Below are 21,062 nucleotides of genomic sequence, written 5' to 3'. Positions count from 1 at the left end.
AGTAAAAACACTTCTGAATAAAAATTTTGAAAATTTATACTGCATGACCCCGCGCTACATTACAGCACAACCAGGTGTTCCTTGGTAATGAAAATCGCTTACCATGACAAATGAGCGGGAGCCGACGCTCCGATTAGGCGGCAAAGGAACAAAGCCAGGCGATCCGTATGTGACCCGCTGGTGGACTTCCTTTGCCGCCTTACCGGAGTGTTTTGGCTCCCCGCTCATTTGTCACGCTAAGCGATTTTCATTGCTAAGGGACATTTCGTTTTGCTGTAACGGTAACGTGGGGATTCTGGGGTTGACAAACTCAAATCTAGTGTCATCGTTGACATTTGTTGATACTTGTTTGCTTGCTCTTGTGGGATTGTAATCAATAAATCTCATGTATTCTGCATTTTTTAATCAATAAAAATTGTCTATTGAGCAAAAGTGTGCCTGTTACTGATTCACCGCGAACCTGGAAATTTCGGAAAACAGAGGGAGCGGGAGATTGACAGGCAGATCGGTGCAGCATCTGCAGTGATGCGGACTCTGCACCGGTCCGTTGTGGTGAAGAAGGAGCTGAGCCAAAAGGCGAAGCTTTCGATTTACCGGTTGATCTACGTTCCTATCCTCACCTATGGTCACGACCTGTGGGTCGTGACCGAAAGAACAAGATCACGGATACAAGCGGCCGAAATGAGTTTCCTCCCAAGGTGTCTGGGCTCTCCCTTAGAGATAGGGTGAGAAGTCCGGTCATACGGGAGGTACTCTGTATCGAGCCACTACTCCTCCGCGTTGAGAGGAGCCAGCTGAGGTGGCTCGGGCATCTGGTTCGGATGCCTCCTGGACGCCTCCCAGGAGAGGTGTTCCGGGCATGTCCCACCTGCGGGAGGCCCCGGGGACGACCCAGGACACGCTGGAGAGACTATGTCTCTCGACTGGCCTGGGAACGCCTTGGGATCCCCCCGGAGGAGCTGGTTGAAGTGGCTGGGTAGAAGGAAGTCTGGGCTTCGCTGCTAAAGCTGCTGCCCCCGCAACCTGACCCCGGTTCAAGCGGTAAATAATGGATGGATGGAGTAGTTTGTTTAAGCCTGAGCAGAGGTTGCGCTAGACATTTTCGTTGTCTGTCATTTTGACTGACAGGGTCATAAAAATCCGATCATTCTCTATTTTTACCCGTCACTTAAATTTTTAAAATGATAATGATGACATATTCAATAGTATTTAGTTTTCATTCATTTTTAATTAATATTGTAACGCTTGCTTGGCGGCGAAAAATTAGACACGGAAGTCGTGGTATTTTTCTCCCTCTTTTTACTCTGCTTACCGCCAACAACACCAACAAAACAACAACTCCGCCCCCAGAGAAAAAGAGGCAACTATATAGACCCCAATCGCCAGCGTCACACAAAGATCTTAATTGTGGTTGTCAGCCCAAAATCTTCTAAATATATATTAAATGCATCTTACCAGATATAAAATGACTACTACATTGTCTGTGGTGATCGTTTGGTGCCCAGATTTCTTGTCAAATTACAGCAATCCATCTCGCTCTCCTCTTCGGGTCTCTCAGAATACGGTAGAACTTCAAGTCTCTCCGTCTATCTTCTTTGTTACTGCAACCAACCGCCACACACGCCTTCACCATTTTGATTATTAATGTTAACAAGCAGAAAAACACGCCGTAATAGGAGGCATGTACGTAGCGGTAATGTGTAAACACGACAAGCTGACACACAATATGGCGGCTCCAGTCAGGGGGGCGGAGTTGTGACGTCATGTGATTGGGGTCTATACACAGGCGGCAATCTAGTCCACCAATTGGATGACGCGCTGGCACACCGGGTGCACCAATAAGAACCTCGCGTTGATGTGTCAATCACGGTGCCGCCGCCAGACCCCGGTGACGCTACAATATTCTGACAGAATAGCCAATGACGTCATGCATTAAGAGAGACAATAGCTAATTAATATCAGGGATGAAAATGGGTCAGGGGTTAAAAAGGTGAGGAGGGTGTGGAGGAAATATGTTCCAGTACACTGTACACCCCAACAAAATATTGAGCTCTGTCGACCCACACTGTGTTTCAGCAGGGCCGTGCAGAGACCGGTGGAGGGGCGGGTGCTCGTAGATCAAAAGGGGCACATGAACAAGTATTTAATACACCTTAAAACAACATAACTTCAATTTTAACCAGCTTTAGATAATAATTGGCTGCGACTGTGACATACTTTAATTGGGAGGGGGCAACAGTGAATAGAAATCAAAACTGTCATCCACACTTTCTGGCTGTGACTCAGTCAGTCTAGCTCTTTTCTTCCTTCAACCTCTGCATCAAAACTTCCTCAACTTGTTCATCTGAGAACAACCACATCAGATGGTCACTGAGCCACCAACAGCAGTTTTCTCAAAACTATTATTATTATCCATACTTAACAACTCTAGCACCTAATGATTAATAAAGCAATGACATAAAATCTTATAGAAAAATAACATTGTAATGTGTTTATAATTGTATTTAATACCCGACTATCCTTGCAAACCTGTTCTTATCAGGTCTGCTATTCACCCAGCTGATGAGGTATCCGCTGCCTTTAGCAGCCTCATCCAACTCCTTTTTTTATCCCTCAATCTCCTTTCCCTACGAGGCATGTCTATGTAATGAAATATAAATATTAAAAAAAAAAAAAAAAAAAAAAGACTCCCCGGTGACTTTTAGTTTTAAAGCTTTCTTAATTTCTTTCTCTCTCAATAACGATGGAGGTAGATTTGTGTTTTTATTATTCAATCAAAAAACAAAGTTACTCCTATCAAAAACAAAGTTCCTTCAATCAAAATACAGTTATACTTTTAATCCCAAAAGTCACTTCAATAAAAAAAAAAAAAAATGTTCTTGATTGCAAAATAAATTTGAGACAAAAAAAGCATTTGAAAACTATTTTTCTTGATTGAAACAAATTTTTCCATTGAAGTAATGTTGTTTTGCGTTTGGGCCACATTTTGGCTAGGACATTTGTTTTTATTATTCAATCAAATAAGTTGCTTCAAACAAAAAATATATATAAAAAGAAAAACTTTGCACATGTGTCAATCACTGTTTAACAAAGCCTGAGAGGGTTTGAGTAGACTCAGTATGAAGCATTTAATAAAGCCAAGCATTTTCTTACTACTTTATTCTTGTTTGAAAATAATTCGGTGGGGCAGTAACATGTTTAAAACTTATCATAATTCTTACATTTTGAAGTGCTTGTTGGAGCCATATTAGTCATTGGCAAAGTTGTGTTATTTCGTAATTGTTGTATTTAGGAAAGAAATTGGTTTGTGTTCTGGAAAGATGGCGCCCCCTTTTTGTTGTTGATGGTATGGTAGTTGCAAATGGTGCACTAATCAACTGACACCTATCAGGTGTGTTTAAATGGAAGTGAGAAGCCAGTTTTGTTTTGGACACAGACGGGGTAGCCACACAGTTTTTGACCACCTAAACCATATGAATAGTTTTATTAAACCTACAAGACATACGACCACGACTCACGACCACTGACCATATCCAAAGCTGGCCATAAGAAATTCCTCATCATTCTTTGGATTGTAAACAAGCTTCGAAACGCCTGGATCCCAATAAACCACAACTGGATCATCATCAGAAGGTGCGTCTGAAATTTTATACCCCGATACGCCCGGCTACCTGGTAATCGAAAGCCGGCACATAAGTCAAAAACTTGGATTGATTGGACGCATGTTGACACGTCGCAGCCAGGGGTGAGTACGTTCCACACTCCTCTCCAGTAGTGAGCGTAATCACAAAGCAGATAACTAAACAGAAATGGCTGATGAAAGATTTGATGACATTTCGGCTGAAAGGCAGCTTTTCAAACTGATCGGCACTCGCAGAGGCAAACTCTGTGCGCTTACGCGGAAGAGCAATGAAATTAAAGCGTTGATGAGTGATGAGGACAACAAGGAAACGGTTGTAAACACATTTCAAGCATTTGACACATTGTTGACAGAATTTATGGAGTTGCATGTGTCTATTCAAGCCCTTTTGTCGTATGAGGAACAAGAGGCAGACCATGTGGATTGGTACGAGCCCAAACTATTGCGCCTCAAAGAATTTCAAGCAGCAGTAAATGAATGGTTAAGGAGTGGCGAAGAGGCCACGGACAAGCAGACGTTCGTTAACCGCAAAGAAGATATTAAACCGCTAATAAGTAAAGACCCGTTTATTGATGACTGGGTGGGGCCGGGAGATAGCGCGTCACAGACTTGCGCGTCCTCTCAGGTTTGCAGCTCAACCACGTCTAGTGCTTTAAGGAAGGCGATCGCGGAGCGCGCTGCTCTTCAAGCAAAAGCTGCAATATTGACCCAAAAGCACGAAGTCGACATGGAAGAAGCCAAGCTCAGGGCGAGGAAAGAGCGGCTAGAATTTGAAAGTGAGCTAGCAGCGGCAGACGCGAGAATTCAAGCACTGGCGGAAGGCAGCTCTACGTCTGACGTCAGAAAGAAAAAAAGTGACGTGGCGTACGCAGCTACAACAAGTACAGAATTTAAACCGATAACACTAAACCCAAACCACACAGATGGGCGCTCAGAGCGTTCGTCTCAGCAACAAATATGTCACCGCCCAGCTGACGCGCGTTCAGTGTCACCATCTCGGCAGCAAATACGTCATCGCCCAACTGACACGCGTTTGATGTCACCATCTCAGCAGCAGGCCATTGTTCAGCACACAAATGGTGGGAAAAATGCAAATTCTTTTTTGAGTGAAAATGATCAAACCCTGGTTAATGTTTTGGGAAAGCAACATGACATAACAGAAATTATGGTAAAGCAACTACAACAGTCTATTCTTCCATCAAAAGAAATACCAATGTTTAACGGTGATCCACTTCAATATAGAACATTTATTAAAGCTTTTGAGCATGGAATTGAAGCAAAAACCGATAACGCTCACGACAGACTTTATTACTTGGAGCAGTTTACAACTGGACAGCCTAAAGAGCTTGTGCGCAGTTGTTTTCACATGGATCCGGCACAAGGTTATAACCTGGCCAAGGAACAGTTGGAATGGAATTTCGGTAACGAAATTAAGATAACCACTGCGTATGTAAATAAAGCACTGAACTGGAACACAATAAGGGCAGAAGATGGGCCAGCTTTGCGAGCCTATGCACTTTTTTTACGAGGGTGTTGTAATACAATGCAGGAGGTCCAACATTTGGAGGAATTGGACAGTCCCTCAAATCTCAGAATCATCGTTTCAAAATTGCCATTTAGGCTTCGTGACAAATGGAGGTCAACTGTTTGCGATTTACAGGACAATCGGAACCAAAGAGTGAAATTCAAGAATTTGGTCGAATTTGTGGAAAAGCAAGCGAGGATTGCACTGGAGCCCGTTTTTGGTGATATCGTTGATTTAACTGCTGTCAATAAGGCACCACCCAAAATCACATCTGCAGCCCCAAAACAAAGGTTCAAACCGACCAGCAGGGGTAGCAGTTTTGCCACCACAGTGACCTCATCGCTAGGTGACTTTTCTCTTCCCAGTAACTTAATCAAAGGTCAGAAAGTTGACCCCAGCACATCAGTTGCATTTCAAAAACCTTGCATGTATTGCAATGGGGATCATACAATTGAATCATGTGGTGTGTTTAAACATATAGCCAACAAGGAAAAGGTTGAATTCCTCAAAATTCGTGGATTGTGCTACGGGTGTCTGTTGAAAGGTCATATGAGTAAAGATTGCCGTAAGCGTATGACGTGTCCAAAGTGTCAACAAAAGCACCCGGGCATTTTACACATTGAAATGGACAAGAAAGCTCAGCCGGAGAAGAAATCATTCAGTACAACACCTACTGAGTCATCTGTGAGCAGCGCCTTGGTTTCTCTAGTACCGCATAAACCTGCTGGGGCCGGTAGCAAGGAGTGCACACTTCCTGTCGTTCCTGTGCAGGTGAAGCTGTCAAGAGGAAGCCGCGTTATTAAAACGTATGCCTTTTTAGACCCTGGAAGCTCTGCTACGTTCTGCACTGAGGCACTGATGAGAAGGTTAAACGCAAACGGAAAGAAATTGGAAATACTCCTCAAAACTTTAGGTCTGGAAAGGTCTGTTACCAGTTACAGGATTTCTGGACTAGAAGTTGCTGGTCTTAACAGTAGCCATTTCGTGGATCTGCCAGCTACTTACACCCAAAAGAACATCCCTGTAACTAAAGACAACATTCCTGAAGAACATGAAATCAGGAAATGGCCATATTTGAAAGATGTTGTGGTCAACAAAATCGACGCAGATGTGGAACTACTGATTGGAGTCAATGCTCCAAAAGCACTTGAACCATGGCGCATCATAAAAAGCGATGGTAATGGACCATATGCAGTGGAGACTCTTCTTGGCTGGGTGGTTAATGGTCCACTCGGTAACAGAACCACAAGCATGGACGGGCATGGCCGTCCAAATGTGAGCGCCAATCGAATCTCTATTGCAACTTTGGAAGAGATTTTGGTTAAGCAGTATAACCAGGAATTTGCAGAGCGGCATTATGATGAAAAAAAGGAGATGTCTGTGGAAGATAAACATTTTTTGGACATTGTATCTGCTTCTGCAACACTAAAAGATGGACATTACCACATTAAACTACCCTTTCGCAAGAAAGATGTTAGCATGCCTAACAATCGGCAAGTGGTAGAGCAGCGAGCAGCTCACCTCTTGAAAAAGTTCAGGAAGAACGAAGCATTTTTCAAAGAATACAAGGACTTCATGAACGACGTGATAGCGAAAGGACATGCTGAAGTGGTACCCAATGACCAGCTAGAGTCTGAAAGAGGGAAAGTGTGGTACATACCACATCATGGTGTTTATCACCCAAGAAAGCACACACTTCGTGTTGTGTTTGACTGTGCTGCAACCTTTGGTGGGACATCTTTGAACCAAGAGCTGCTGCAAGGGCCCAGCATGACCAACACACTGCTGGGGATTCTTCTGCGGTTTCGCCAGGGCCCCATCACACTGATGGCCGATATCGAAGGCATGTTTCACCAGGTGAAAGTGGCAAAGGAGGATGTTGACTTTCTGCGCTTTCTCTGGTGGCCTAACGGGGACCTCAGCCAAAAGGTCAAAGAGCACCGTATGACAGTTCACCTTTTTGGAGCTGTGTCATCACCAAGCTGCGCCACATTCACTCTGCTTAAAACTGCAGATGACAATCAAACCCACTACCCACCAGAAGTGATTGACACCATAAGAAATAATTTTTATGTGGATGATTGTCTCAAGGCTGTGAATACAGTGGAACAAGCTGTTGATCTGTACAGAGGCCTAACAGAGGTGTGCGCCAAGGGTGGATTCAAGCTCACCAAGTGGGTCAGTAATAACCGCAGCGTCCTAGCCTCAATCCCTGAGGAAGAAAAGGCAAAAGGGGTGAAAACATTGGACTTGGACAGAGAACATCTGCCAATGGAGCGAGCCCTTGGAGCTCAATGGAATATTGAACGGGACACTTTTACATTTGGCATGGCGATCAAGCCACAACCAACAACCAGGCGTGGCATACTTTCAATTGTAAACTCTGTTTACGACCTACTAGGTTTCCTTGCACCCGTCACACTAATTGGCAAGCAAATTTTGCAAACATTATGCAAGATCAAGCTCAGCTGGGACGAAGAAGTCCCAGAGACAATCGCTCACAAGTGGCAGCAGTGGTTGGGTGAGCTGCAGAAGCTGGACTACTTCCATGTTGATAGATGTCTCACACCAAGTGGATTTGGGGAGATAAAAAATGCACAGCTACACCATTTCTGCGACGCCAGTGAAACGGGATATGGCACGGTGTCTTATCTTCGTCTGACAAACTACAACAATGACGTCCACTCTACTTTGATTATGGGAAAAGCTAGAGTGGCACCTCTAAAACAGATTACAATACCAAGATTGGAACTCGCTGCTGCAGTTCTCGCGGTCAAGGTGGACAGGATACAGAGAACAGAGCTACCATTTATATGCAAAGATTCAGTCTTCTGGACAGACAGCACAACTGTTCTGAAGTATATCACAAATACCGTCTCAAGATTTCAAACTTTTGTGGCCAACAGAGTTACCATTATTCGGGACATGTCCAAGGTATCACAGTGGAGACACATCAGCTCAGGCCTCAATCCTGCAGATGATTTTTCACGTGGCCAGGAAGCAGCAGCCCTGCTACTATCATCAAGGTGGATAAAAGGTCCAGACTTCCTCTCTCAGCCAGAAGCACAGTGGCCTAGTCTGACACAGGACTTTGGGACGATCGCTGACAATGATCCTGAAGTGAGAAAACAAATTGCTGGGTTCAGCACACTGGTGGTGGATGACAAGAGTGCCACAAAAAGGTTCATTGAACACTTCTCAAAATGGACTCGCCTTAAAAGAGCTGTGGCCTGGATCGTGAAATTTAGAAAGCTTCTTCAGGTCTTGTGCCAGGAAAGAGCCCGGGTGCAAAAGGCACAGGTGGTGATGGTGGATGACCACATGAAAAGGTTTAAAGACAAGCTGACCATTCAAAGTCTAACTGTTGAAGACATGGCCCAAGCAGAAGAAGCCGTGGTGCGCTACGAACAGATCCACAGCTTCGATGACGAAATAACTGCACTAAACAAAGGAACAACAGTCAAAAAGAGCAGCTGTATCTACAGACTTGACCCTGTGCTTGTTCATGGCGTGCTGAGGGTGGGAGGAAGATTAAGCAGATCTGCATTGCCTGAAGAGGTGAAGCATCCAACAGTCCTACCCAAAAATGGACATCTGTCTAAGCTTATACTCGCCTACATCCATGAGTTGACCGGACATGGCGGAAGAAATCACATGCTGTCCAGACTTCGACGCCAATATTGGATTCTGAAAGCAAACTCTTTGGCAAGAACTATAATTCAACAATGTCATGTTTGCCGTCGTCAGCGTGGTAAAATAGGGGAGCAGATGATGTCTGACCTGCCACTGGATCGCATCATACCAGACCTGCCTCCTTTCACACATGTCGGAATGGACTACTTCGGGCCCATTGAAGTAAAAAGAGGACGTGGTACAGTGAAAAGGTATGGAGTCCTTTTCACATGTCTGACCTGCCGAGCCATCCACTTGGAGGTGGCCCATTCCCTGGACACCGATTCATGTATTCATGCCCTTCGACGGTTTATTTGCCGAAGAGGTCAAGTCAAGGAAATCAGGTCAGACAATGGCACCAACTTGGTTGGTTCTTCTCACGAGCTAAAGGAAGCTGTAAACCAACTAAACAGCAGAAAGATTTAGAACGTTCTGCTACAGGACGCCATATCGTGGAAATTTAATCCTCCCCATGGGGCTCATCATGGAGGTGTTTGGGAGCGATTAATTAAGCAGGTGAAGAATGTTCTCCTTTCAGTCACAAAACAGCAAACTCTGGATGACGAAGCGTTGCAGACAGTCTTCTGTGAGGTAGAAGCAATACTGAATGACCGTCCAATTACATCAGCGTCGGACGACCCAGGCGACCTGGAGGCTCTAACACCTAATCACCTCATTCAGTTAAAAGGGAAACCAATTCTACCACCTGGCTTGTTCAGCAAGGACGACCTTTATGCTCGAAGGCGTTGGAGGCAAGTACAATACATTGCAGATCTTTTCTGGAAAAGATGGACTAAAGAGTACCTGCCAATGATGCAGGCACGTCAGAAATGGAACCGAAAAAGAAGGAACTTTGTTCAAGGGGACATAGTTCTTATTGTGGACAGCCAAGCCCCACGTAATTCGTGGCTGATGGGCAGGATTATCAAAACGATGCCAGACTCCAAAGGTTTCACCCGCCGGGTGCTACTAAAGACAAAGTCAAATGAAATGGAAAGACCAGTGGACAAGATCTGCTTACTTTTGGAAGCTGGATGATAATGATAATCAAACCTATGGTACAAGATTCATATATTAACTTTGCAGAAATTGACTGCTTTTTCTTTTCGTATTAACTGAGACGATCGCAAGTCAAGGGTCTCCTATATTTTATTTAAAACAAAAAAAAAAAAAAAAAAAAAAAAAAAAAAAGAAGGGGTGCACAAAATGTTGGGTGTATTGTATGGTGGCAGACCTGCTACGTTCTACTGATTGGCTCCATTTAGTTAGGTAATTGTTCTGGGAGAGCAATTAGGGGCCGGTATGTTGGAGCCATATTAGTCATTGGCAAAGTTGTGTTATTTCGTAATTGTTGTATTTTGGAAAGAAATTGGTTTGTGTTCTGGAAAGATGGCGCCCCCTTTTTGTTGTTGATGGTATGGTAGTTGCAAATGGTGCACTAATCAACTGACACCTATCAGGTGTGTTTAAATGGAAGTGAGAAGCCAGTTTTGTTTTGGACACAGACGGGGTAGCCACACAGTTTTTGACCACCTAAACCATATGAATAGTTTTATTAAACTTACAAGACATACGACCACGACTCACGACCACTGACCATATCCAAAGCTGGCCATAAGAAATTCCTCATCATTCTTTGGATTGTAAACAAGCTTCGAAACGCCTGGATCCCAATAAACCACAACTGGATCATCATCAGAAGGTGCGTCTGAAATTTTATACCCCGATACGCCCGGCTACCTGGTAATCGAAAGCCGGCACAGTGCTATAAAACCATTTATAAATGATACTTTGGTGAAAAAAGTGAAAAAACATGTCTTATATATATGTATCTTTTTCCAATGTAAAATCTGAATAAATACATTGAACACACACCAAAAAAATGGGGGGGGGCTACTTCGCGGTTTTCACTTATTGCGGCAGGTTCTGGTCCCCATTAACCGCGAAAAACGAGGGATCCCTGTATTTCTGAAAAGCTTTAAGAAGCAAGAGTCATTCCCACCACTCGTCGGGCCGGTGTTGTGCCGACACAGGCCGTCAGCTCAAGTCCCAGCCGAAAATAACGCGTCTAAGGCGGACGACGGGAGCGATGCGATGCGAGGCGACCCCTCAATCCGAGAGCATGCCGCTTAATTTGACTCAACAGTGTGTTTCTTCGTTTATATTACCGCTAAATACACAAGCTTGACGCCAATTTAACGGGAGCTATTTTTTTTCATGGGAGATTTGGCTAGCTCTGGCAGTGTTCAACGCAAGCTGCAACGAATGGCATTAACTTTTTTATATCGCAAAATGTGAAAACGATTGAAACCATTACTCACCAAATTCAATCTGCTGGCAAATACAGGCAAGTGTTTATGCTGCGCTCTGGTCTGCCCCGGTGTGGATAAGGCCTGCTTTTTTGTTTTCGCAGCTTTGCAATGCAACCAAAGGCTCGCCGAGCACTCCTTGTTTCACGTAAGGAGTGCGCGCATTTGGAATAATGGCCCGCAGCTTGGGCCGATGATTGGTTCTCGTCAGCGAAGCATCTAGAAGGATTTGCTGACTGTCCGTGTCACTTTTTTAAAGAACCGATCAGTTTACGTACTAAGTTAATCACATGATGATAATAATAATAATAATTTAATAAAACCTCCTGACCCCCCCCCCCCCCAAAAAGAATTTCTCCTCGGATCTACGCAATTCACGTAGGTCGCCCTTTTTGACTTCAAAACGCCGAATTTCGCCGAAAGGTGATTTTCATGCCTGTAATATGCTCACTCGCCACCCTGTGGTCTGGGGTGTGAATTGCAACCTGTCAAAATGACGGACGGACTTCAGTTTTTTCCGTCACCATTTTAAAAAAACGGTCAACGACGGAAAATATTCGGTTAACGCGACCCCTGAGCCTGAGAGGACTTTTGCACTATTTTGTAACTAATGTAAAAAACATTAAAAGCACCAAAAAGCACATTAAATTATATATTTTTTAAATAAATATGTGATGTTTCAATAATCGTTTTATAATCGAATCGCAGCCTCTGAATCGTGATCGAATAGCGAGGTGACCAAAGATTCCTACCTCTAGTAACAGTAGTATTTATCAAAGATTTACTCGTGATGGTTTTCGGGCTGTAGAACGAATTAATGGAAATAAGAGAAATGATCAGCCAGTGTGTCAAGTAAATTTTACTCACTTAGATTTCTTGAAATAAGAAAAATAGCTAGCTAAAAATAAGCTTAACAGATTTATTTTAAGCAAAAAGTTAGTATATCTAAAAAAAAAACTTATTCGTCAGAAATGGTCTTAATTCAAGAATGGATATTGTTGAAAACATAATTTGAAAGCAGTTTTCTTGATTTAGGTGAAAAATGACCAACTTTTAGATGTATGGGCTTAACAAGAACAAATAGTAGAAAAAGAGAAAGAAGTTTAAGAATCTGACTCATTAATCTGTTAACTACCCTTTAACGCTCAAAGCAAGATGGAGAAAATTATTCGACTAAAATTAAATTATCAGATTAAGATGTTATAAATTTGCAGTGTGAAAGTTAGTCTATATCAATACAGATGTTTTGCATTCACATGCATGTTATGCTGTTACATCGTCCCGACCAATATTGAGACCAACCCTACACCCGTATCAATGACAGTGAACCAACCTTCTAATCTGTGAAGAACCACCATTACTTTGTTGGTGAAGTTGGTTCGCGCGGACATCTTCTCTCCTATAGACTCCATTAGTGTATCTCTCTTCTTGTTCTTCTCGTTTTTGTTGGCAGTTTACCCCTTGTATCATGGGGCATTACCGCCATCTGCTGGGTTGATGGTTTGGCAAGAGATCAGGCAGTTACAAATGACATTTCTGCTATTCTGACGATAACTAAACACACCCACAGCGGGAAAAAACACTCTATGTCCTTATTCTCAGCCCTCTTTCCTTGAGAAACTCAATTGGTTGTCTTTGGATTTTGGTTGTTTTTACCTTTAGAATATTTTCCAGCCTAAATGCCTCTTTGCCTGTCCCATTCATGTGACGTCACAACATCGTCACCCTGACTTGTGCCGCCATATTGTCCGTCAACTCGTCGTGTTTACATGTGACCGCTACGTACATTCCTCCTATTACTGTGCGTTTTTCCTGCTCGTTAACATTGATTAATCAAAATGGTGAAGGCATGTGTGGCGGTTGGTTGCAGTAACAGAGAAGATAGACGGAGAGACTTGGAAGTTCTACCGTATTCCGAGAGATCCGAAGAGGAGAGCGAGATGGACTGCTCCAATTAGACGAGAAAACTGGGCACCAAACGATCACCACAGACTATGTAGTTGTAGTCATTTTATATCTGGTAAGATGCATTTAATATATATTTAGAGGGTATGGGGCTGACAAATAACCACAATTAAGCTCATCGCGAGGCTAATCGCAGACAACATATCGTTTCAAATTCAAGATGTTTATTTACTCCACCATCATTATTTTTTGAATAATATTTAGCTGGTACCAAGTGAAAGAAGCTGGCCTCGACTACGGATCATCAGTTAAACGGGTGTCCAAACTTTTTGCAAAGGGGCCAGATTTGGTGTGGTAAAAATGTGGGGGTGGGGGGGCGGTGTTCTGACAAATTTTGCAACCCATCAAAAATTGCAACTTTGCGGCAATGCGCTTGCACGTAACGTTAAAAAAAAATGGCCGTGAATGCAACGATTCCAAAGTAAACACTATAAACTTTCATTAAAGAAAGGAATATTTAGTTAAGTTTGATCATGGAAGGACATGTAGAAAATTTCTCCTCAAACACGTCTTACCATGTTAGCTGCACACAACAACTGCAGCCCGTGTTCTGTCAAAATGTTCTCCCTTATAAAATTTTGCTCCCAAAGCTTTTGTGGCGCTGAAAAAGCCCTCTTTTACATTCAGTTGGACTCTCAATGTTATCCAAAGGTGCTAACTAAACTAGATACATCATAAACGTACATGTACAACACGAAAATGGCGTAAATTAATACTTAACGACACTACGAAGTCGTTAACAGTGAGAGCGCGGGGTGCAGTTGCTGTGTGCAGTTAACATGGTAGGATGTGTCTGGGAACTTTTGTGCATGTCTTTACATGCTCAAACTTAAGTAAATATTCCTTTCTTTAAAGTAAGTTTGTAGTGTTTACTTTGGAATCGCTGCATTCGCGGCCATTTTTAACATTATGCGCATGCACAAAACCGCAAGGTCGCAATTTTTGATGGGTTGCAAAATTTGTCAGAACACCCGCTCTCGCGCTGTTAGCGACTTCGCAGTGTCATTCAGCATTAATTTACGTCATTCTCGCGTTGTACATGTATGTTTCTGATGAAACTAGTTTATTTCGCACCTTTGGATAACATTGAGAGTCCAACTGAATGTAAAAGAAGGCTTTTTCACCGCCACAAAAGCTTTGGGAGCAAATTTTTATAAAGGAGCTAATTTTGACAGAACACCGACCTTTGCTGACGTCCTTTACGTAGAATATATTTTAACAAATTTTAGCAAGCCATTCTGTGTGTCACATTTGCTTTATTTATTATTTTTTTAAATTCATAATTTCAACAATCTCGCAACTAGCGTTTGTGGCGTTCTCTTTCGACTCTCGGGCTCTTGCGAAATACTGCTGCTGTGAAATTAAACTACATTAAAGTTGCTTCAATTTCTCGCTGCGTATCTTCCCTGTAATCTTGTCGTACATGTCAGCGTGTCTTGTTTGGTAATATCGTCTCACATCCAACTCTTTGAAAACAGCTACTGTCTCTTTGCAAATGAGGCAGACACAGTTGTTGCGTATTTTAGTGAAGAAATAGTCCAATATCCACCTATCCTTGAAACGTCGGCCATCGCAGTCAACTTTCTTTTTTTTATTGATTGTCGCCATTTTCGAAAATTGGAAGTAAAGGGTCACACGGGGTAATGTTGCTTAGAGTGCTGCTTCCTTTTAGTGGCAAAATGAGGAGCAGCATTTAGTGTGTAAACGACTTCATATGCGGGTAGCAGTACTGCTGACCAATTTATTAACTGTGTGCGGGCCAGACGTAATAATATTGATTTTATGACAGAGCCTCGGGGCCGGATGAAATTTGACCACGGGCCGCATTTGGCCCCTGGGCCGGACTTTGGACATGTCTGAGTTAGCATCTTCACATTTACACAGTCTATGGCCACATTTATATTAATATTCTAAATCTTTATTTTGCAGGGAAAAAAGATGACAACCCACTGAGTCCAGACTATGTACCGTCAATATTTTCATTCATCAAATCCCCTGTCAAACAGGCAGGGAAAGAGATGGCAGAGAAATTTGCAAGACGACAAGAATTAAAGACAAAAAGACTGGAACATTTCCGTCGTAACAATGCAGTGGATGCACTGTTGGATCTTTCGAAAGAGTGTTGTCGAGAACAGAATGTGTGTCAGGCTGTAGAGGCGGCTGTTGAAGCTGGCCCCAATGTCAATGCTCCTGTTGATATGGGGACCCAAACCAGTTGTACTATGGATGAAATGGCATCACTTGAGGAGGAATGCCGGAGGTTAAGGACTGAAAATCTTGAACTGAAAAGAAAGCTGAGTGAAAGTAGCTTTGATGAATCTGGCTTTACCGATGAAAATTCTGCGAAGGTGACCAACTTCACTGGACTTCCCTGTCTGGCAGTGCTCATGGCAATATTTGAGCTGGTGAAACCACACATGACTGAAAGTGTCAAAATTCCAGCAGTTCATCATGTGCCTACTGAAGATGAAGTTCTTCATTAACAATGACTTTCTGGCCTGTTTATTTAGGCTGAGCAGTTCGACTGTTTCTCGGATTTTCCTGGATAATATTGAACTTCTTTATAAGTATGCTGTACCTGCTCTTGTGTTCTGGCCTGATAAGGATATTATTCGGCAATCTTTACCTGCGTGTTTTTATGGAAAATTTAAGAATTGCATGTCAATAATAGATTGTTTTGAATTATTGCCAGACCCAGTGACCTGCAAGCTTGCGCTCAAACCTACTCTCAGTACAAATCCCATAACACTATAAAATTCCTAATCAGTATTACACCTCAGGGGCATATATCTTTCATTTCAAAAAGGGGGGGGGGGGGGGGCAGAACATCAGATAAATATGTCACTGACCATTTAGGTTACCTGAATAAGCTCGAGAGAGGCGACGTTGTGCTTGCAGATCGTGGTTTTGATGTTGCCAATTCAATTGCCCTTCGACATGCAACATTACACATTCCTGCATTTACTAGAGGTAAATCTCAGCTGGATGCCAGATGTTTTAGAAACTAGAAAAATTGCTAATGTCAGGATAAATGTAGAAAGAGTTATAGGAATGGTTCGCAAAAAAATTCTGTTCTAAATTCAGTAATTCCAATCACTATGATTCAATCAGCCAATAATGAAATGACATTTCTCGATAAAATTGTTGCAATTCCTTGTGCACTTTGCAATGCCTGCCCTCCTATTATTCCGTCCGACTGATTTATAGCTTTACTGTGGAAATGAAATTGATAAAAAAAAAAAGATTAAATGATTTCTTACAACTGGATATGAAAAGTTTATTTTCTTTACTTATTGTTTGTTTGTACATTTGTTCTCTTCTGCAATGTCTTACAATACAGACAAAACCAGCCCTTTTTAGGCATATTTTTAAGACCGCAGCATTCCTTGTGGTAAACCTTAATCATACAATCATCATTGCTGCAATAAATTTTTGTCTTATTATTGTCACTTTTTTCGCAGTAACAGATCTTGTCCTCTACATTTTCAACTGGCAAACCCAATGTATTTTTTTGAGAGAAGTACTTGCCAAGAAGTTCAGGTAGTATGCACACTTTGTAGAAAGTGGCAACCTTCTCCAATGCTTCAGCAAAGAACTTGGTGTCCAGGGTTATGCGCTGGATAAGCAGTTGTTTACCTGTCCACAAACACAGGTCACAGTAGCTCCGGCCAGTCACAGCGAGCAGACACTGGATCTGGTACATGTATGTGTGGTCTGCTTTCAATCTGAAATGCCCATCAACAAACTCTATGCAGAAATTTTTATCTTGGATTGCACTTTCGATTGTTGAATCTTTGTGGGAGAAAGAACATTTTATCTCCAGCAGTCCTTCTCCGCAGCAGTCACACTTCACTAAGCTGTCAGGTGAGGCACCTATGTAAGGAAACTCTTTATGGATGAAGAATCCACTCTCTGTTACTTTCATGTCTCTGTGTTTTGGCTTAGTGAACATTTCATAGTCTTTCCTCACTTTCCATTCATGACTGCGTCCATACCTACAATGATAAAATTATATTAAAAATAGAAATAATACATTCAAGTTTGTCACTGCCACATTTCAATGGAAATTGAAAATATGTATCAATGGATATAATCATTGTGATAATATAATGATCCTCCCCTGCAAAAATTTGAATGAAGGCAAACCTGTGAAAAATCCATTTATTTTTGAAGGGACTTTATGATTTTTGATCATACCTTGTAGCCTCTGTTGTGAATTTGAATGCATCAGGGTAGCATATCCTCTGAATCAGTGAGTAGCAGGGATTTTCGATCTTTGTCTGAGATGCAGCTTTAAAGTTGCTAGCTGTAATACGGCCGGCCTGATACAAAAACCAGGATTTTGTGGTTGACTGTTCTCTAGTTATCTGTTCTATGGCACTGATCTGAAATGAAGACAACATTTTCACTGAACTGGTCACAGCTTAAAATATTACAACTCGACAATGACAGTGAAATTTAGCCTTACCTGAGAATCATCAATTTTCATATTGGTCATAATTGTACTTGCTTCCACTGTAAGTTCATCCAATGACTTAGACACATGTGTCTCCATGAAGAGAGAAGACATTGGTTTCGGCAAATCCAAATTAACAGTCTTGGGGACAAACTCCTCACAGTAATCGGGTAAGACTGACAGTACCACTGGCTTGACACCAGAAGAGTGTAATTTTCGGTAAAAGTCAGTATAATCCTGAGGGGGTGGCAGTACCTGTTTACCTGGGGTTACTGACTTAACTGACTCCCCAGCACATTTCCGCTTTTTTGCTGCTGGGCTTGTAAAGTCTATGTCTGATGATATGGCATACTCAATATTTTGGTTTTGTGAAGGGGGTAGCCAGCTACAAGCAACGAAAGTGCTGGTAGTATCATTTTTCATCTTTACAGCCGTTTCTACAGCAAACATATCAGCAGTGACATGTGAACATGTTTCACCCAAACCAGCCATGCAAGTGCAATGTCCACAAAAGATTGTTCCTGAGGGCTGAGCAGCAAACCAGGGTGATAGAGGCGTCTCACTCAGATGTTGTGAATAAACTACCTGAAATTATATAATTATAAGGGCATAAGAAAGTTGTCATACAATTAATTTACAATTTCACTATTGAGGTCAAAAGCCAAAAAAATAAAAAATAAAACTAGGGACAATCTGGAGTAGTGCTATAGCTAAACCATATAAACATAAAAAGCCCTATCTGCATTGACAAATGACATGAAATAAATTAGACTTGACAGTGGATGTTAGCAAGAATAAAAGATTTTGAATTGGAAAATTTCGTAACTCACCTTCCCGAGCACAAGATAGATTCCTGTCGAATTTTCGTGGACGAGGACTTGTTTCACCCAACCAGCAACGAAGTATTCTTTTTCTTTCTTTTTTCTTCTTCTTCTTCTTCTTGTTTGTTTATTGGCAGTTTACCCCTCGGTACCGTGGGGCATTACCGCCATCTACTGGACTGACAGTTTAGTACGAGATCAGGCAGTTACAGACTAAAAGCAATCCCTCCTGACAACCAGTGAAACACACCCAGAGTGTAGACAAAACCCAAACCAAAAAATAAGATAAATTAAATACTAATAAATAAAAAAACACTAATAATTTACCCTCTTCCTATGTCCTGTCGAACAGCCCTGTGTCCTTGAGAAACTGTATTAGCCTTTTTGAATATTGGCCGACTTTACCTGTAGAACATTTCCCATCCCAAATGTCTCTTTTGCCTGGTCCAGCATTATTCTGAACCGATCCCATTGCTCCCCATATTTTCAACACACCATTAAAACGTGTTCAACTGTTTCATGCTCCCTGCAGTGTTTACATTTCCCATCTTTGTGTTTTCCTATCCTATGCATCGAATCATTCAGCCCCGTGTGCCCTATAGACGCCAATCACGTGATCCCTGTATTGTGCCGCCATATTGTCCGTCATTGTGTGTCCGTATTGTCATTGATCGTAGTTTCTAAAGGTGCTTTCAGACGCTGTAAACTCATTGGATGAGTTGCATGAAAGCCGTTATCTGAAAAAGCTTCGGTCGATCCAGTCGCCAGATCCATATTTGATGCCCAAACCGATGTTTCCTCCCGTCAGATCCCGTCCCGTGCGTCAGAGCTCGGCCTGAGACCACAAAATTTCCAATCATACTCCAGTTTATGTCACGATGAGGAGTCGGGTACCCAAAATCGGCACCGGCCCGAATATAAACCGACATTTGGTCAGCTGAGCGTCACCGTTGTCACGATTGTAAAATGAAACTTGATCGACAACGGGCCGGTGTGTGCCGAAAAATAGCTGCCCCGCGTGAAATGTCCCCCCTGACGGGAGCGCTTATTTATAATGCTTTATTGACGTAAATTCATCAAATGTTTTCATGGACGCATTACAGTAATGGATTAACGACTGTAAGATCAGTTTTAAATAATTAAATTACAAAAAATATTAGTACTGTATTTTAATAACAAATCGTGGACTGGGCCACATAACCATCTTTGAACAGAAATGTATTAGTCTACAGGTTTTCACGACCATATCCCAATGCGCTCCCATCAGGGGGGGCATTTCACGCAGGGCAGCTATTTTTTGGCACAACACCTGTTGTTGCGCTCACCTTCTTACTGCGCGACCGTGGCGACGAGCTTCGTAGTCTCCGTCTGATGATGTCTGCGATCGTGTTGGCATCAAATTGATGTTTTCGCCGCTGTCTAACGGCTGTCGACACAAACCCATCATGGACCGAGATAAACAAACCGTGCTTCTTTCGTGATTTGCCCTTTTATCAATGGGCACACAGCAACTACTAAAATGACTGTTTATCTTCTCTGTTACTGCAACCAACCGACACACATGCCTTCACCATTTTCATTAATCAATGTTAACGATTGTCAGGAAGATTTTTGGGTTCATTTACCCGGCGGTGATTCCTTATACAAGCAGAAAAACACGCAGTAATAGGAGGAATATACGTAGCGGTAATATGTAAACACGGAGTTGTGATGTCACGTGATTGGGGTCTATTCTCAGTCGACTCAACACTACGTCCTCCCTCCTGCTTCTCCCCAATCTCCTTCCCACCCACACCTGTGACTGTACTGAGAATAAATGTCTCCCCATTTCTTGTGCTTCCCAATATCCTTGCCACCTTTTACGTATGTAACCCCTAATAATGGATTTTCCTTTTTCTCTTCTCAGAACAACCCGCCTTTCTATCCCCGGTGCTTTCAGTGATTGCTTGGCCAGGATGTCCACTTCCTCATTCCTCTCAATCCCCACGTGCGCCAGGACCCACACCAACTCCACCCCGAGCCCTCTTTTCTGTGCTTCATACAATAGCCTGTGCGACTCAAATATTAAGTTAAGTTTACTGGACTTCATGGTTAAAATACTCGTGAGCACTGACCAACTTTCTGAAGCAATCACTGCCTTTTTTATCCCATTGGTTTGAACCCAATCTAGTGTCATTATAATTGCTATAATTTCCACTGCATAAACAGACAAGTCTCTTCTTAATGTCTACCTTGTAACTCGGCACATGTACCCGTTTCTGGATCCTTCGACCCGTCAGTAAATATCAGAATGCTCTGCCCATACCTCCTTCCCAGATACTCCTCGGCCACCATACCCTGGTTTCCCCTTTCCTGGATTACTTCCCTAATCTCAAAATTTACCACAGGCATCCTGAATAGCCAGGGTGCAACACTGGACACCAATGAAGTATTTATGAGCCTCCAAGCTCTTAAAGTTTTTCAAACTTTCGTGAGAATAGGCTGAGTTTGTGTGGACAAGATAGTTGTAGCTATTAGGGTAGCAGATGTCAGGCAGAGACGGCAAAAACAGCGGGTCGAAAAATATCAATTTGGGCATCAAATATGGATCTGGCGAATGGCTCGACCGAAGCTTTTCCACATGACGCCTTTTATGCAAGACATCCAATGAGTTTAGAGCAGACATGCCCGTGGG

General features: G+C 42.5%; 2 protein-coding genes across 2 annotated transcripts in view; both read right to left on the bottom strand.

The window, feature by feature from the left end:
• The window catches only part of LOC130916460 (zinc finger protein 227-like), a 38,821-nt gene extending 26,248 nt beyond the window's left edge, over positions 1-12,573 (bottom strand). The window contains exon 1 of the mRNA XM_057837204.1: positions 12,480-12,573. Coding sequence (XP_057693187.1) covers positions 12,480-12,558 — 79 coding nt within the window. The 5' untranslated portion in view covers positions 12,559-12,573. The remainder of the gene's footprint in view (positions 1-12,479) is intronic.
• A 3,428-nt stretch (positions 12,574-16,001) lies between these two features.
• On the bottom strand, positions 16,002-18,488 carry LOC130916556 (uncharacterized). Its single transcript, XM_057837363.1, has 4 exons — positions 18,398-18,488; positions 17,580-18,152; positions 17,309-17,496; positions 16,002-17,106 (listed from the first exon to the last, which is right to left on the bottom strand). Exons 2-4 carry the CDS (start codon positions 18,057-18,059, stop codon positions 16,398-16,400), a joined length of 1,377 nt encoding a protein of 458 aa, XP_057693346.1. The 5' UTR covers positions 18,060-18,152; positions 18,398-18,488; the 3' UTR covers positions 16,002-16,397.
• Positions 18,489-21,062: the final 2,574 nt, after the last annotated feature.

This window comes from Corythoichthys intestinalis, chromosome 5, assembly GCF_030265065.1.
Source record: "Corythoichthys intestinalis isolate RoL2023-P3 chromosome 5, ASM3026506v1, whole genome shotgun sequence".
NCBI lineage: Eukaryota > Metazoa > Chordata > Actinopteri > Syngnathiformes > Syngnathidae > Corythoichthys > Corythoichthys intestinalis.
This window is presented reverse-complemented; position numbering and strand designations above follow the sequence as displayed.

What these genes read in the sequence shown, in the direction of transcription:
- LOC130916556 (XM_057837363.1), bottom strand. Translation starts at nt 18,059, where the DNA reads ATGGCTGGTTTGGGTGAAACATGTTCACATGTCACTGCTGATATGTTT. An exon ending in TGAAAATTGATGATTCTCAG is followed by an intron (nt 17,497 to 17,579) that starts GTAAGGCTAAAT and finishes TCTTCATTTCAG; the next exon opens with ATCAGTGCCATAGAACAGAT. An exon ending in TTCACAACAGAGGCTACAAG is followed by an intron (nt 17,107 to 17,308) that starts GTATGATCAAAA and finishes TTATCATTGTAG; the next exon opens with GTATGGACGCAGTCATGAAT.